This window comes from Cebidichthys violaceus, unplaced genomic scaffold, assembly GCF_023349555.1.
Source record: "Cebidichthys violaceus isolate CVI_PGR_0920_01 unplaced genomic scaffold, fCebVio1.0.p SCAF_55, whole genome shotgun sequence".
Taxonomy (NCBI): Eukaryota; Metazoa; Chordata; class Actinopteri; order Perciformes; family Stichaeidae; genus Cebidichthys; species Cebidichthys violaceus.
Window position 1 is genome coordinate 1,024,356 of NW_027176761.1, and position 17,662 is coordinate 1,042,017.

The window sequence follows — 17,662 nt, forward strand, 5'->3', positions numbered from 1 at the left end:
CACTCTTTTGGAAATCTGCAATACTTAACAGCGAGAGAATTCCTGTAAAAATCAATTGGCCGGTGGAACCAAGTGGTTGACGGCAAAATGTAAAATGTAGCTGCGCTTGAGGCTACTGAACGAGATACCGCGTTCAGAGTGTTCTAAGAGCAAACAGATGCACATTCAACGAAGTTTCATATAAAAAGTATTTTATTCAATTATCTTTTCATTAAATTAATATCCACTTTTAATGTGACTACTTGGATATTTGACAAAAAAAAGTTAGAGTGCAGCACATTTTTCTTTCTTTTTTTGACAATCAAAAGAAACAACATGACTTATTCACACACTTGCATCCAACGATACAGAAACATTAAGAAATCCTCCTCCCACCCCTTTGTTGTGGCAAACCTCAAGCAACCTGTCAACCCAAGTCTTACTAAGACATATAGAGCAAATAGGTCCCGCCCACACCGGAGAGGAATTCCACCTGCTAGCAAACAGCAGTCAGAAAGCTATGCAGTATTACGTGTCTAAGAGCCTTGGCTAACTACAGTAACTTGCTAACACACAGCTAACATTAGCTTGCTAAGAGCTAACTCGACCCGGCATCATTACAGCCATTAACCCCCTGGTTGACGTGGGTGTGCTAAAATAATCCCTCGACATGCTGAAATCTGACAATTTTAGCTAGCTGCAGGCATTTTGGTAGCGTTCCAGCCCTCGGTTGCATATTGTAGTGGTGGTTGTTTTCCGCTCCGGTGGGCGTGGTTTTCAGAGAATCTCTACGGCTCTAGATACCAGCAGGTCTTTGAAATATTCACAATCAGGCCTCCATATTCTAGTGGTAACTGGCTTACTGCACCATGTTTGGCACACATAATAACAGCTGTCAAGTTTGAATTTCATATCGGTACAACGTTCTAGTTGGTTTAATGTGACACTAGTGATAATTGAATACTGTGGCAACCATTAAAGCGTAATACATATGTCAAGAAAATGAAAAAAAGAAACAAACATGTCTTCAACACCCTGCCCACCATCACTTTAAGCTCCTTACCTTGACGCACATGATGTATGTTAATGTTTTCTCAAATACAGGCAGGTCTAATGCTGATATGCACAAATCCATGTGACAGCAGATCAACATAAATATGAACAAACTGCAGAAACACCTGAGGATTTCAATCAGATCGTCTCAGTAAGGCAAGAGGCAGGAGCTCGTCGTCATGTGCAGCTCGGAACAATTAACCCAAATGAGGGCGACATACCTCGATGCTGAGGGAGAGGGGGGGTTTTACTGCGTTTAGTCCATAGTGGTAAAGGCCATTAGTTGCAAGTTTTCAGGAGTCCATTTTACAAGTCCACGGTGGCCATACTTAGTCATGGGCTCTTTAGGGGAGCGGAAAGGGGGTCGTGATCTGGTCTCCTTGTGAACCCTTGGATCAGTGAGGGACGAGGAACGGTCAGATCTTTCCGAGGACCTGCATCATGGCGGTGGTGGTGCTCTGGCCGAAGATGAAAGCCCCGCAGAGCAGGGTCACCACTCCCCACGCTGTGAGGACCACTCTGGAGAGGAGCAGGTACAGAAATGTCAGAACTGGAGCAAATGTCACCAGCATCTCTCAGATCAGTCGGTTAGAGTTAAAGCATCATCCCTTTAGTCTAGCTCAGTACATCTGTATACATTTGGGCAAATCGGCCCAATTAAAAGAATTGTGAAAACGGCTATTACTCGTTCCTGTTTACAATGTCCCCATGAATGTACAGACAACCGCCAATGGGCTACTTTGATACTGAAGGAAATTAAGGAGGATCTTTTATCTATGATTTATAGCCAGATTATTTGGATATATTTGTATCTCACTTTAGGGTGTGTAGTCCTTATAATTACATAATTTAACTGTCTTATACTTGATTTTTATCTGAAATAAGGTCCCATGATGGTTCATCAGAAGGGGCGGTACTTCACCTCTCTATACGTTCATGTGGCCGACAGTGATCGACACATTCAGAGCAAAACATAACACACAAAGTGTCTGAAGAACAAACACACTCCGACGTATATATTTACAACACATTAATATTTAAATAAATGAAGTTGGTTCTCACCTGGTTTTACAGGAGACTGGCTCCGACTGCATGGCGAACATCAAACAGAGTCCTGTCCAAACACACATCACAGGATTTAAGGGCTGCAACACACACACACACACACACACACACACACACACACACACACACACACACACACACACACACACACACACACACACACACACACACACACACACACACACACACAATGTAACCCAGAGCGTTACCTGGGAAGATGAAGATGAAGAAGGCGCTGATCCCTCCGATGACGCTGATGACCTTGCTGATGTCCGGCACGTACGTGGCGATGAGCAGCGTCACCGTTATCCACAGGACCGACAGCACGTAGCGGCTGCGGCTCTCGAACTCCGCCGTCACCACGCCGTGCCGCCTCCGCCGCCAGCTCAGCAGGGGGTCCTGGATCACGGACCTGGTGTGAAGGAGCGCGTGTGCTTTTGATCGACCAGTAAGGCTTGAGAGTATTCATGCAGCCAAAACATTGAGAATTTGAGGACATTCGAGGTTCTGTAAAACTCTGACCTGCCCAGCAGCAGGATGATGGGATAGATGGTGACGATGGAGATTCCAAACAGCAGCCTGGCGATGAGCATCAGAATGTCATCGCCGGTGTACGACATCAGAATGTCGGCCTCCACGTCCTTTCCAAACGTCAGGTACCCATAAGCCCCTGTGACAGAGAAAGACAGAACCTCAATACCAACATCACCATCTTAGTTTAGCATGCTGACATTCTGATTAGCTCTAAACAACATGCGGCTGAGAAGCAGAACTTCTCTGTATCAAAACCAACCGAACACAAAGCGATGTTTTAGAACCGGGGAACATGGGTGGAGGTTTTATCAGAAGCTTGTCTGACCTGTGAGGGAGTAGATGACGAGACAAAAGATCATGGAGACCACAGAGATGAAGACCCAGTGAGAGAGCCGCTGGTTCTCCATGCTGCTGTAGATGGTGATGCACGCCTCGTGGCACTGGAACAAAACACACGGACAACGGGAGTAAAGGTGAGATCGGCTGTATTCCAAAACAAGCTGCGTAGGAACAACCGTACAAATAGTTTCGGCGAGAGACATTTTAATAAATCCAGTTGTTTTCACAGCAAAACAAAATTTGCTCTAAAGCAGCTTATAATATATAATCCCAACTACCAATAACTAGATCTTTTTTAATCAAAGCAAATTTTTATTAAAATACAATCATTTGTTTCCCAATGATCTGAATTGTGTGTTTTTATGCTGTATCTGTTAGTAGTACGAGTAGTGTTGTTCTATCACGTTAAGAGCGCAAAGTCCGTGTGGAGAGCAAAATTGGCAGAACGCATTGGCTCCAATGCATTCTGGGAGTCATCGTCTGATGACTATTCAGCTTTTTATTCACTTTTTTTTTAATCTGCAATCACATACAGTGTAAATTGGCAACTATATACTAATAATCCAGCTGTAGATGTGGGCTCTCAACTTCAATCTCGCATCTAACTGTTGCATGTGACTGTAAATATTGACCAGCACATGAAGAGGAAGCCTTGGCCCGGTTATTCGTTATCCGGGTGTCTGCTGGCTACATCTGAACGTTGCCCACAGAGGCTAAATCGACCCGATAGTCGACGGGTTCATAGATTTGGTCGCATTAAACTCCTGAGACTAGAAACAGACCCACTGACCGATAAAACAGAGACTAGCCGTCAGTCACACAGAGCTCTAACAGCCAACCGTCGGGTTTCCTCATCCGTTTGGAGCTCACGGTGCCGGGGTGAGGATCCAAAAGTCTTATTGTCCGTGATGAACTGAGATGAGAACTGGAATTAAATGAAGGCTATGGGCTCCGAGCGGCACAATGGGGTGACTTAAACAATCCCGGAGGTCAGGATACAGACTCTTGTCCTCACTTGATCCCAGCTGCCATCGCCTGGTTTTAAATCCCGCCTCCTCCTCCTCCTCCTCCCCTCTCAGGATCTCATCAGCTCCCTTTTCAACCCCTTTGCGGTGCAATCACTCACCCTGAGGAAGTGTGTCTGTGTGTGTGTGTGTGTGTGTGTGTGTGTGTGTGTTTGTGTGACAGGACATGCATCAGTCCTTTTGTGCCTTCTCCTCCTTTTATTAGATCCTGCCAGCCTCCCTCAGGGGTTACCGTGGCAACTTGGGAAGTTACGCAACAGTCCGTCTTGCTTTAGATTGACGGAATGATCGCTTATCGAGAACCCTGCCTCTGCTATTAAATACGAGAAGCTCGCCCTCGGAGATCCTGCGGATAGCAGAGGCCCCGGCCTGCTAACCTTTACTACACTCTCCTGAGAACGTCCAGCTCCCAAAGTTTAAGAAAAAACTCTATATCACTTCAATATCTGCCATTTGTCCAGGTTCTCTCTCAAACATCTGCCTTACCCCAATACAATGGTGAATGGAATTAGTTTTTAAAAAAAAAAAACTGTCTTATAACAGTCATATAATAAGAAGCTCTCGAAAAAAAAAAAATGTGTTAATATCTCAAAATAATGACTTAGGATCTCGAAATAATGAGAACCATTTTGTAAAAGTCTTTTTTGTCCCAATTTTGAAGTACCAAGTAATTATTTGTCGTTTCTCGTTTTTGAGAGACTACATTATTTGAGAAAGTTTCTCATTATTTTACGATACCAAGTCATTGTTTTGAGATACTTTGCGTTTAAGATTGGCCATTATTATACAGTCAGAGTTGGACAGGAAAGGGGGAGACATGCAGAAAATGGCCATGGGTCGAATTAGAACCCGGGCGGTAAGAACTCACCTTCTGCACATGGCGAAGCCGCTCTAAGATCCCATTATTTTACGATAGCAAGTCATTCTTTTGAATTACTTGGTCATTATATTGACTTACAGGATCTTTTTTTTCTTGTACTGGTGGAAATGGGCTCCCATAGCTCCACGCTCGTGTCCGTAGCGTAAATATGAAGCTACTGCCAATGTGCAATTAGTGTAAAAACCCAAACTATCTCTAAGGCTGGATGCTAAAAAATAAACATGTTTTCTGCAATTTGGTTGAACCATATCTTTAAAGTCAAATGATTATGGAGATTTTATGCTTCTTGACTTGCTGGGTAATCACTTTAAATGTAGTCACTTGCATGTATTTGCAATTTCGCACTCCTGCATAAAGCTCAAACACACGTTAACCAGGTCTATTTTACGTGAATACATTTCAAATTTGATGAACTCACCTGGAAACCGAAGCAGATGGTCGGTATGACGCTGAACATGGAGGACCAGGAGCTGATCCTGCACACAGACAGGAGGAGACACAACGGTCATTTTTTTTCCCTGGAGTTCACAAACGCCACGAGATGAAGAAGAAAACGAGGTATTATTAGGGCTCCATTCATAACGCCGTGGCATTTAGAGAAACTTCACCAGAGAGTTCATCCATCAATCACGGGCACGCGAGGCTGACGACAGAGAGTCTGAACAGCGACACGGGGATTCAAGGAGACGGGTGAGCGGAACAGCTTCATCTACTTTTGTCCTGGTGGCCTGGATTCAAAGCAGATTTATGGATAAAAATCTCTCATTTCCTCACAGCAACCTCACTATATGAACTTGCTGTGGTTGATTAAGTTTATTTATGGCAGAGAAAAGACAACCTCAAATCCAAAACTTTACTTTTTAAAAAAAAAAAAAAGACACCTAGTTTTTTTTAGCATTTTGTTCTAGTTATTTATGGTTTGTTTTTTTAATGACAGATGAGGCCAGTAGGGGGACTAGTCACAGGACACTGTGGTGGCAGCATAGAAGAAGAGGAAGAGGTGTGTGTGTGTGTGTGTGTGTGTGTGTGTGTGTGTGTGTGTGTGTGTGTGTGTGTGTGTGTGTGTGTGTGTATATAGAGTAAATAGATGCGGACAAGATTGTACAGCGTGCTGCAAATTAGCTGCGAGCAGGCGGCTACCCAGCTTGTTGAGATGAATGCCATCGATTACCTCAGAAATCTTAAATGGCACATAAGGGATGACATAAGGGATAGTAATTCCACATTATTAATTATGCATCAACGTTAATTATGAGTTATCCTCAGACTGATGGGGCTGTGTGTGTGTGTGTGTGTGTGTGTGTGTGTGTGTGTGTGTGTGTGTGTGTGTGTGTGTGTGTGTGTGTGTGGTCCCGTACTGTAAGAAAAAAGGAAGAGATCGACAGTCTCAACAAAATCTTTATATTTTATTTTCGGCCTATATGTTGGCTTAGGCTAGTGTCTATTTATTCTTTCACTTGTTTATAGACCTTAATAAGAGCAAATTAGTTTTTATGGTCATACGGCTAGAATTTATTTGATGTGGTTATTGCACATTTTGTTTCAATAAAAAAGGAAAACACTTGAAGTCCGACTTGAACGTCGTGAAATAAATACCTCTGACAGGAAGACGACGTTCTTTGAAAACATACAGCTGTGCAAGACAGACAGCGAGTAAGTTAACTACAGCTTTGATAGTTCATCGCACTCCTGATGGAACCAATTAGTCTGACGCATCTACTCTCTACACTCATTTGGACTTCACTGGCCATTTGTGACCAGTGGAGCAAATGGATCGTTTGCAGTCCTGGATCCCATCAATTGTCCACACACACACACACACACACACACACACACACACACACACACACACACACACACACACACACACACACACACACACACACACACGCACGCACGCACGCACGCACGCACACGCACACACACACACACACACACAAACTACATACCCACTGGTGTAGAGAGGCGAGATGTGAACCAGAACAGAAGACGTGGCGTGGTATTTGACGATGATGGCAATGGTCAGGTAGGTTGCAGCCAGAGTGCCAAGTCCACTGTGAGAGGACGGAGACAGAAATCAGACAAACAGGGAGACGGAATGACAGACATTGCGACAACCAACAGTGATGTCATGGTGCACTGACACACCCTGGAGTACACTTCTACGTCACTGCAGCGAGACCGGCCGTTTGACCACAGAACAGATGTGGCCGAGATATGTACATCTGTCTAAATCAGCTGGATGGGCGGTATATCATTCTGTACGCATGACATCTGACATCTGGAAGTGGATGACGACACACCACCTCAAGCTCAACCTAGACAAAACCGAGCTTCTGTTCCTCCCGGGGAAGGGTTGCCCGCACCGGGACCTGTCCATCACCATTGATGATACCGTGGTGACGCCAACTCGGACTGCGAGGAACCTGGGTGTGACCCTGGATGACCAACTGTCATTCTCAGCAAACATTTCATTCGTCACACGCTCCTGCAGATTCCTGCTCTACAACATCAGGAGGATTCGTCCCTTCCTGACTGACGAGACGGCGCAGGTTCTCATCCAGGCTCTTGTCATCCCCCGCCTGGACTACCGCAACTCTCTACTCGCCGGAGCCCCGGCGTCGGCCATCAGACCTCTGGAGCTTGTCCAGAAAGCCGCAGCTCGCCTGGTGTTCAATCGCCCCAAGTTCTCCCACACAACTTCCTTTCTCCGTTCTCTACACTGGCTACCTGTAAGAGCTCGCATCCAGTTTAAGACTCTGGTGCTAGCCTACAGGGCAGTGAAAGGAACAGCTCCTTCCTATCTCCAGGCCATGGTCAAGCCTTACACCCCCGCCCGACCACTTCGCTCTGCTGCCTCGGGGCGATTGGTCGCCCCGTCGCTCAGAGGTCCTGGCGGCCGATCGACCCGGTCACGGCTGTTTTCTGTCCTGGCCCCACAGTGGTGGAATGAACTTCCCACTGACGTCAGGACAGCGGAGTCCTGACGTCAAACCCACCTCTTCAGGAAGTGCTACCCTGAGCCTTCCACTTAGCACTTATTGTTTTCATACTAGCTTGTTGCACTTATTGTATTCGTATTACTTATAACACTAACTGTTTTTCTTGTTTCTGCACTGTACTTTGGCTCTGAGTTATGCTCTGCTTCATGCTCTTAGATGCTTGTTTGGAAAAGGAAATGTACTTATGACTCCTGGTGACTAGTAGTTCTCTTGATTACCAATGTTGAATGCACTTATTGTAAGTCGCTTTGGATAAAAGCGTCTGCTAAATGACTGTAATGTAATGTAATCTATTGTACTTCTGTCCATCCTGATAGAGGGACCCCTCCTCTGTTGCTCTCCCTAAGGAGTCTTCCTTTTTTCTCCCTGTTAAAGGGGATTCTTTCGGGGAGTTTATTCTCTGTATCGATGCGAGGGTCCTGGGACAGAGGATGTCGTATGTTGACACCGACACTCGACTGTTGAGCCCTCAGAGGCTAATTTGTGATCTGGGGCTATACAAAATAAGTTCTTTGCCGGGTTTATGAATCGTTTGGCCTCCCATCGATTTTCAGGGGGTGTTGAGCTGCTCCTCGATGTTAATCTGCTTGTTGAATTGTAAGACATTTTGAGTATCAATTAGACATTTTGAAATGTTAGTGGCACTGGAGAAGAGCTTATAAAAAATACATACAATATATGCATATTAGATTGAATTTTTCATTCCTATTTTCGACCAAATGGTTAGATAAAATAATTCAATTTAAATAAAACTCAAAAAACACATAAAAAAAAATATCTTAAAATCTAAATTAAATATACAAACAATTGGATGTGTGCACACGCACGCATTTAATTCCCACATGTGACACGGGACGCCTGACCTGATGTATTTCTGAATGCTGATCTCTCTGGGGATGGACAGCGGCAGGATGAGGAAGAGGCAGAGCAGCACCAGCCCGAAGTGCTGGTCCGTGTAGAAGTGGTACGGCATCTCCGACGCCGGCAGATCTGTGATCAGCTCGTAGAGGGAGCCGCACACTGACGGAGAAAACAGTCGTGAAACAAACAACGAACAGAATCGTGCCCTTTAACTGAGGGGAGTCTACAGAATCTCCAACTCACACTTCTCCAGCTGGTCGTCCACGATCACCAGGAAGGCCACGGAGATCATGAAGAGGTTGAAGACAAAGCAGATCTCACACAGCTGACCGATGGCCGGACCGCACACCTCCTTCACCACCGCCTGGTACGTGCACTGGCCACTGATGGACGAGGAGTAGCCCAGGATGATCAGACCGCTGATCAGGAACACGAGGGAGACCTGAGGGGAGGAAGGAAGGCGAGCTAAAAGATACAGATTACGCTTCTTTTTTTTTGGAGGATCTCTTTTGGCTCAGTCCAAATGAACCCGTTTACAAAAAGGGCATTCATCAAGACCAACTACCTTACAGACACATTGTAGCATCTCATGAATTACTCAGACAGCTCAGGTTTTCGTTTGTAGAAAAATGAGACGATGCCGGTGAACATTGGTGCAGTCCATTATTCCTCAGAGGTTACATCATGCCACCAGATGGGGAATGGTATCAAACCATTACACAGACGCATAACATAAACCTTCCCTTGAATGTATTGCATTTTGCAGTTCAACTTGTAGGGGAAACTATGTAATGGTTACACAATTTCAAAATTGACCTCAAATCTAGTTTATTATACACAGATTTACAGGTCTAGCTGTCATTTAGACAACATTCAACATTTGAGAATTGTGTCTTTTGTTCAATGAAAAACAGGTTTGGTAGGAAAAAAAAGTTGTCCTGAGAGACACAAAAGGGAAGGGAAACAGAAACTGGGAGAAGTGTTGAAATTGGAAAAAGTAAAGTGTTTCTACCGGTCAATGGAAGAAAACCAGCTACACAACCTAAACAGAGAGACAGCAATGAACACTGGAGGGAGGAGGCATCCTTCAGGGTTGTGGATCCCTGCTGAACTGCTGTACAGTCAAAAGTCTCCAACATGGACAAACAAATGACAGCAATTATGCAAATACGGTCTGTAGAGAACCTGAAGGGAAAACACATGGAGTGCAGAAGAGCAAGCTCGGACACAAATTAAAAAAAAAAAAAAAAAAAAAATCTATGATCCAATTATGCCTTAAAGTTGCTGCCAAGTGTCCAGTCAGATATTTAGCACCACTGTAGTGTAATGGGAAGACCTCATTTGAAAGTAAAGAGGAAAAGAAAACTTTAGACTCTGGTGACCTCGTTTAGCACCAACAACACTGTACAGGATTTTCTTCTCTTTTTTAGCTTATAGGAGGAAAGCTCTTAAAACAGTACACAGTGAACTGAACGCAAACTGTTAATGCGGCCATTGATTCAATATATTAAAAGTACTAATCTTTATTTAATTGCGTGGTGAAGGGCATTATCTCAGATCAAGATGGGATTAATGGAAGGGTCTCATAGACAACACCATATGACCCGTTTCTCAATTATTTAAATCAGTACTTTCATTATCGGTAATCTAGAGATTCATTTTTTTGATACGTTATTCATTTAATATATGAAAAGAACAAATGTTATTCTCCTGTGACAAGTTTCCCAAAAGCCCAAGTGATGCTCCAAATTGCTCATTTTGTCTGAACGACAATTTAAAAAGATACAAAACGCAGCCAGTTAGTAAATACTTTAGAATCTTTTGGAATAACCTTAACCCACCATTAATATTAGTGAAAACAATGAGCTAATAAGGCTGTAGTATGAAAGAGGTGTTCTCATAATGAAAGGCTGTATATGAAACCGAGTGGTCCTTCTGAAGCGCCGTTAAGCTTTTTAGCTAACAGTTTAGGTTTTACAGCACAATGATCGAATCGTTTAGTTTCACTGTTTTTATCCAAAGACCTTGAAGACAATTGTTAAAAAAAAAAACAAAAAAAAAAAAAACAAACTCAGACAGCAGACCATAACAGAGCTGTAGGACTTTTTGTCAGGTGTCCAAAAAAAGTGACGCTAAATTGATGCTAATGTTGCTACGTGTAATTAGGTAACCGTCTGCTAAAGCGTTAGCCGTGCTAACAATGCTCTGATACAGGCGGTGCATCCGTCAGCTTGCTTTGATATTTTTTTTTGCCAAGTGGCCAAAAAAAAAATCAATACACGCAGCTTTAAACTAAATATTAAAATTGTCTTGAATTATTGGTGGACAAAACAACTTTTTGTTTCAGGGCGAGATAATTCACTCATTTCATATTCAACTGTGGAATAGGACGACAAGACAAGGAGACCATAGGGTGGCAAATCAAACAGCCTACAAACGAAAAGGAGGAAAAAAAAAACTGACTTTCTAGTTGACATTAAACCTGACACAACATGGAGGACATGTCAAGTCTGTAGGATGTCAAAGTCATTCACGCAGAGCAGCAAAGTCACAGATGCTCTGAACTTAATACTTTTCAATCATCAAATTAATGGAGCAGCCAGGACACCAGGAGAATAAAGGAATGATTTAAATATTTCTATTAAACTCTTGGACAGTGGTTTAACCTTTAGAGTTTTACAAAAAACAAGTACAAGAGGAATGCTTGGTTTGGGTTAGCAGAATTCCCCTAATCCACATGAGAAATGGGATTTGTGTGGACCTTTTACACACGACTAAGATATTTAAAGTTAAGTTTCTGGGTCAAAGTGATGGCCAACTGGGGTGAAAAGGTTCTGCAAGTTCTACAAGACTATAGTAAATTTAAAAAAATAATATCAAATCACAGAATCAATGTTCAATATTGCAGTGGTGTGAGCGACAGAGGGAAGGAAAGAAGGTGAGCAACAGAAGAAAAGTTCTACTGATAAAGATGAAGTGACTCTAAAAAGGTGCTGAGGTCAAGTCTAACATGGCCTCGCTGGTCAGGTGGACGACATCACAATCTCCTTAATTGATCTCAGTAGACCTCTGTAGATAAGACGCATCTCTCCTACAACAAACTTCCAACAAAAGATAAATATAAAAAGTTGCCCTTTTTTTTATTTTTTATAAATCACCTTCAGAGGCAAACTTTTGAGATGTCTGCCACAGCAATGCAGAGAAATCTCATATTCTACAAGCAGAAATATCATTTTTCAGTCTTATCTTTAGGTTTCAAAAATGCCCACCAGCTCCACGGTGACTGCGCTGCGGATGCCCCCGGCTCTCTCGAAGGCCCAGGGGAAGTTGAGGAGGCCGGCGCCCAGGGCGGACTTCAGCATGATGAAAATGGCCCCCAAGGAGCCGAGCCGGGGCCCGGCGGCCACGTCCAGCCGGGGCTTGGCCGAGGCTGAAGTTAACAGGCTGATGCTCTCTCTGGCTAACTCCTCCATGCTTCAACCGGCGGGAAACTCACGCTGGGACACACTGACGCACATGCGCGCTCATAAACCGCATACATAAGTACGTACTTCCACACTTAGCGGCCGGTCTGCTCACCACCCCAACTTCTCCGCGGGTCAGGGCCGCTCACTGAGCAAGGTGAGCCCGGGTGGAGGACGGAGGGCGGAGGGATGGAGGGAGGGAGGGAGGGGCCCGATGGAGGGCTGCTGCTGCTGCTGCTGCTGCCTTCAGGTGCACCTCGGATATTTTACCGAACCTCTCAGAGAGAGAACCACAGGGGGACTTTTACATGACAGTAGAATACAAAATTGTGAAGAACAATATAAGTATCACAGTAAGGTGCAGTGGCGTGCAGTACCATAATGAAGCAGCATCTATGGATCTTCTATGAATGAAAAAGGCTTCAACTTCCTCAAAAACTCTGAGTGTCTGTACGAAATGTACAGTGGTGATATTTCCAGCTAAAAGGGGACTCAGAGTTCACAAACTAGTCTTGATCAAACTATAATAAAAATGATGATTGGCAATGTATTTATTTGTTTTATTTATTTATTTGTAAGGGGCCATGTACAATATGGTTAACGTAAACCTTTCTATTTGATGTATTGTACCACAGTTAGCTTTAAGCTTCCGTCTCTTTTAGGTAACACTTAAGACATAACAGCACTGAACAAACAGGACAGCACACATAATGCAAAATTATACACAACAATCATCACAGACAAGTAAGCAAGAAGTCTATATTAGAAAAACCAAACCACCTGGTTTTGTTTAACTAAACCCATTTCTCCTCATTCGCCAGCGTACTGGCTCCGAGAAGACTTTGAGCAAAAATCCTCAAACTATTCACACAGTGTGTGTGTGTGTGTGTGTGTGTGTGTGTGTGTGTGTGTGTGTGTGTGTGTGTGTGTGTTAGGCTGCCTGGCTCACTGTCAAATCTGTTGATGTCAATATGTGAAGGGGAAGAAAATGTGGGGAATGGGAACATTTGGATAAAACTCGAACACGTCTGTGTGGGGCCAGAATGTCTTGCGTCCAGACTGGCCAGGCTATCACATGCAGTAAAGTCAGTGAAGGTTTAGATGTGAGAGGAATTAGGGAGACGATCGTGTCCCACATGGACACGGCCGTTTTCACACAAGCATAAAAGATCAGATCGACCACTGATGCCTTGTTATGTGGGTGAAACCAATCTGATTACACCTCAGGCCGTAATGAAAAAGTAAAATCCATTTCAAAATCTTTGTTTGTTTTTTTCTGTACATGACTTATTGGTTCTGCAGCTTGCATGGCTTGGAAGGAGGAGCAAACATGAAGCAGTCACAATAACTCAATAGTCAACAAGTGTCCAGTATTGCAGTAACACGGGTACATCAACTTATAAATGTCACGCACAGAATTGATTTCAAGGTGCAAAAGGCAAAAACACATTTGAGGTCACCCCCGCAAACAAATTCACCAACGTTTTATTTCACTTGTGAAATCAAGGAACTTAAGTTACATTTCATGAATGTAAATGAAAATCAATTTCAGTCACAGGGTAACAGATTGAAGGTTGAAGCCAGCGGAGGAAGGACGTGGCCCGAATCAGATGATAACCTGAAAACCTTCTGTTTAAAATTTATAGGAACAGTAAAAAGAAAATGAATTTGAGAAGAAGAGTGTAAGTATGGGGTCCTTTTACTGCTCAGGTGCTGCAGGCCCTTCCATAAGTCCTAATGGATCCAGGGATGCCGCAGGCGACACCTGTTGTGTCGTCATCAGGTCAAAGTTTCGACTCATCCAGTACTTCAGTTTATGATCAAAACCTGAAAAAAAAGCTAACACAGGAAACAGCGGAGATGGAGAACACGGTAAACCTTCAACCTTCCAAACATTAGCATGTTAGCATAGTGACGTTAGCATTTCGCTTGAAGCACCGCTGTGCCTCACAGTAAGCACAACCTCACAGAGCTGCTAGCGTGTCCTGATAACAATTAGCATTTACCACTTTCAATTAAACTTAATGTAGTTTAAAAACTATACAATTGGCCGAGCCCTTGTTATTTCATTCATGCGACGTAAACAATTACAAGTATCTGTAATTTTGATCCAAACGTTTTGCGTGTTGCCATTCTTCTTCTTTTTTTAGGACATGACACAACATCATCGGCTGCCTCCTAATTGATTGCGCGCGTATCTGTCAGTAGATGCGCTGTGCCCTTTTGTTGTATCAATATTTCTAATATTCCTAATAATGGCTAGAGTCCAAGTGAAGTCACAAGTCATCTGTCTGATGCCGCCTGATTCATGACTCGAGTCGGACTCGAGTCTCGAGTCCAAGTCCTGTGAACTTGAGTCACGGCTCCTTTTTTAAAGACTCACATTAGCCAGCGACACATTTAAATCTTGGCCCTGAGGAGGACTGATGAAAACAGTGGGAGGTACATGTGAACAGGTGTGGCAGGAGTGTTGGCCTGCCTTTCATGCTTACACACACCTTCATGGAGAAAGGAACAGGGTGGTAGGACATATGACGAGGGAGGAACTGGTGAATTGAAGGCGGGTGTGGGAGGGGGGGGTTCAGCTCAGAGCCGCCACGGTGTCTCTTTCAACTAGCTGTCCGGGATGCGAGCAGGCGACCTGATCGGCCTGACAGGAAGTCCTGGCATCTGGGAACCGCGAAGGGAAATAGGGCATGTGACCTCCACTCACCACCAGCTTTCCCAAATCTCGTTAGCACAGCTAGCTGGCTCCGGGGTCATTTCCCAGTTTCCCAAGGCTCCGTGGGAGATTAGCAGTCCAGCGGGGCCGTCATCCAAGAGGACGGGTGACAGATTCACAGGCTGATCTGGCCTATTAGGCCCGGATAAGGAGCCAAAGCTCAGACCCCCGAGCACACCGACGCACATCACCTCTGATGAAATCAACCTGCATCACTGGATTCAGCCCACGACCAATACTGAAACCACGAGCAACATGGAATTAGTCCATTCAATCTGTAATAACTCCACAGAAAATGGTATAATTATTCCTGCACAAAAGTCAAAGAAATGGACAAAATGCATTTCACTAGCCTGCAGAATGGAAAAGAATGAACACGTCACGGGAGTAACCTCCACTGTTCTGTTCGTGGTGACTGTGGCTAAATGTTTTGACAGGTTTCATCAAACTGCAAGAAATTGGAAGGAAAACTGTGAACAAGTTGCAGATTGACATTGCTGACAATTTGACCTGGATGAATAACTTGTTCAGTCTATGTGCGAACTGTAAGGTTCATTCCTAACAATATGGAAATCTTCAGGGTGTCCTAGTGTCATAAACTGTTAATGCACTGTCCCCAATTGAATTCAGGCCAGTGAACTTTCTGCATAACATTACTCTGACCTGTCTACTGTTGAATAAAGGCAGACAAATCCTTCCTTATGAATTATTCTGTTCCAAGATAACCCCCCCCCCAGACACAACAGGCTTTGTCTCTTCATGATGCAACTCCTGAGATTTTGTGGTGGTGGTTGTGTTCACGCTCACAGGTATCGACTTTACTCTCTGGGATTATTGCAATAACATGGATTTTATGCATAAAGTTGAGAGGTGAATAGTATATGTATAAATATAAATATGTGTATATATGTACATATATACACAGTATGTGTGCGTGTGTGTGTGTGTGTATATATATATATATATATATATATATATATATATATATATATATATATATATATATATATATATATATATATATATATACACACACGTTTACGGACTTTAAAAGTGAAGGGGTCCAATACTGCATTCTGAAAAATTGGGGTGGACATGGGGTGGATGCCATCACATCTGAGAAGTGCATATATCTTTTGTAGAAATTAATTCTAAATCAATCACAGAACCAAAGCATTAACAGCCATAAAAAAAACAACAATGACAGAGCACTTTGATTATGCTTTTTAATTGATGAGATATATTTAAACAAGTCTGTCAATGCTACCATGAGATCATGAACAGAATATCTGGCCAGAGTTCATTCATTACAGAAAATATAAAAACAATGAAAAGACAGTGATTTTAAACAGATATGGGCCGGTCTTACAAAACGGTGGATGTTGACACAGAAGAAGACATCCAATGGTCCTCACGTTGGAAATGTCTGCACGACTACGTGTGTGTGTGTGTGTGTGTGTGTGGGGGGGGGGGGGTTGTATGCCAACCGCTTTATTCTTAAAGTGCATACAGTATGTTTTTTACGTGTGTGTGAGCATGAAATATCTTGTACTTATGTGTGTTAGGGTGTGAACAGAGTCAATAAATATAAAAAGGCAGACACATTTTCATTCATAAAGAAATAGTTTGGTCAAAGTAAAGAGCAGGAAATGTAGAGTCTGTCTCAAACAGGCATTTTTAGGGCCAGGTGTATGGTGTGTGTTTTACATCATCGATGTCTAATACTGTTCATTAGTGCACAAACACACACACAGACACACACAGCACCCACGGACAGCCTTGAACAGACAAGAGGCACAAACACTTTCAGAATCCAGGAGATGCCCTGAGTCTCGGCTGGACGTCCGCCTCAACGGCTCTTTAGACGCCGCGTAACTCCACACCTTCCGGCGTTGCTACTCAACACAAGTTGTCCGTTTAACAGCGTCTCAGTTTTTGGGAGGTGAAGCCAGATCTCCAGCAGCAGTCCAGAGTTGCAGTCCCGGTCAAACTGCCGGGTTTTTCCCAGTCGTCGTCGTCGTCGTCTGCTGCTGCTGCTGGAGGTACGTGGGCCGTTTGATGCGCGGTTTCCTGCGCTTGGGTTTGCTCTTGGCCTTTGTGAGCTGGACCACGAAGAAAGACAGGACGACCATCGCTCCCAGGAAGGCGAACACGGGGATGGTCTGGCCCACCTCTTGGTTGTAGCGGCCGGGCATTATCCCTAAAGGGCATAAGGTCACAGGGTCACATGGGGCCCTTCTCTGTGACCACCTTTAAGATCTTCATTCTCACACACACAATACATTCTCAAATGATTAACCAGCCACTAGGATAATTAATGTACAATTAAAGAAGAGTGCCATATTGGGTTGAATAAAAAGAGAAAGCTCTAAAACTAATCCCAAGTCAGATTAAAGTAATAACTTTGAACCGTGCGTTACCTCCCGGGATGTCCCAGGCCCCGCTCTCCCCAGGAGACAGAGGTCTGACCTGGGGACGGTAAGCCCTCACGTTAGGTAGAGCCACTTTGTCCAGATCCACCGAGAGAAGCTTCTGGTGCTTCCACAGGTTACTGAGAGCAAAAGACAGGCAGAGCAAGAAACAGGAGGAGACAGTGAGACGGATTCCATGCAGCCTAATGTCCGCATGCGTCGAGTCCGTCGCCAAACTGAGGCTTTACTTCATGAGATTGATTTGTTTTTTACTTTGATTCACTTTGCTGACGGGATGGAGAGAAGAAAAAAAAGAAAATTGCTGCT

At 43.9% G+C, this 17,662-nt stretch overlaps 2 protein-coding genes across 3 annotated transcripts in view; both read right to left on the reverse strand.

Annotated features, from left to right (window-relative positions):
- Positions 1-233: 233 nt before the first annotated feature.
- On the reverse strand, positions 234-12,331 carry slc38a8a (solute carrier family 38 member 8a). The gene is made up of 10 exons (XM_068731959.1): positions 12,008-12,331; positions 8,982-9,180; positions 8,741-8,897; positions 6,825-6,929; positions 5,294-5,351; positions 2,957-3,071; positions 2,620-2,767; positions 2,307-2,509; positions 2,095-2,146; positions 234-1,551 (listed from the first exon to the last, which is right to left on the reverse strand). Exons 1-10 carry the CDS (start codon positions 12,209-12,211, stop codon positions 1,449-1,451), a joined length of 1,344 nt encoding a protein of 447 aa, XP_068588060.1. The 5' UTR covers positions 12,212-12,331; the 3' UTR covers positions 234-1,448.
- Positions 12,332-16,136: 3,805 nt separating this feature from the next.
- Positions 16,137-17,662, reverse strand: part of mbtps1 (membrane-bound transcription factor peptidase, site 1) — an 18,220-nt gene continuing 16,694 nt past the window's right edge. For both annotated transcript variants that reach the window (XM_068731957.1, XM_068731956.1), the window contains exons 22-23: positions 17,345-17,475; positions 16,137-17,124 (exon numbers count right to left, since the gene is read on the reverse strand). In XM_068731957.1, coding sequence (XP_068588058.1) covers positions 16,910-17,124; positions 17,345-17,475 — 346 coding nt within the window. In that variant the 3' untranslated portion in view covers positions 16,137-16,909. The remainder of the gene's footprint in view (positions 17,125-17,344; positions 17,476-17,662) is intronic.

Bases quoted from the DNA above. Each gene is read 5' to 3' on its own strand.
- slc38a8a (XM_068731959.1), bottom strand. From the start codon at position 12,211: ATGGAGGAGTTAGCCAGAGAGAGCATCAGCCTGTTAACTTCAGCCTCG. The intron at 9,181-12,007 runs GTGGGCATTTTT...TCCTCCCCTCAG, and splicing joins GCGCAGTCACCGTGGAGCTG to GTCTCCCTCGTGTTCCTGAT. The intron at 3,072-5,293 runs GTGAGTTCATCA...GTTTTGTTCCAG, and splicing joins CCATCTGCTTCGGTTTCCAG to TGCCACGAGGCGTGCATCAC.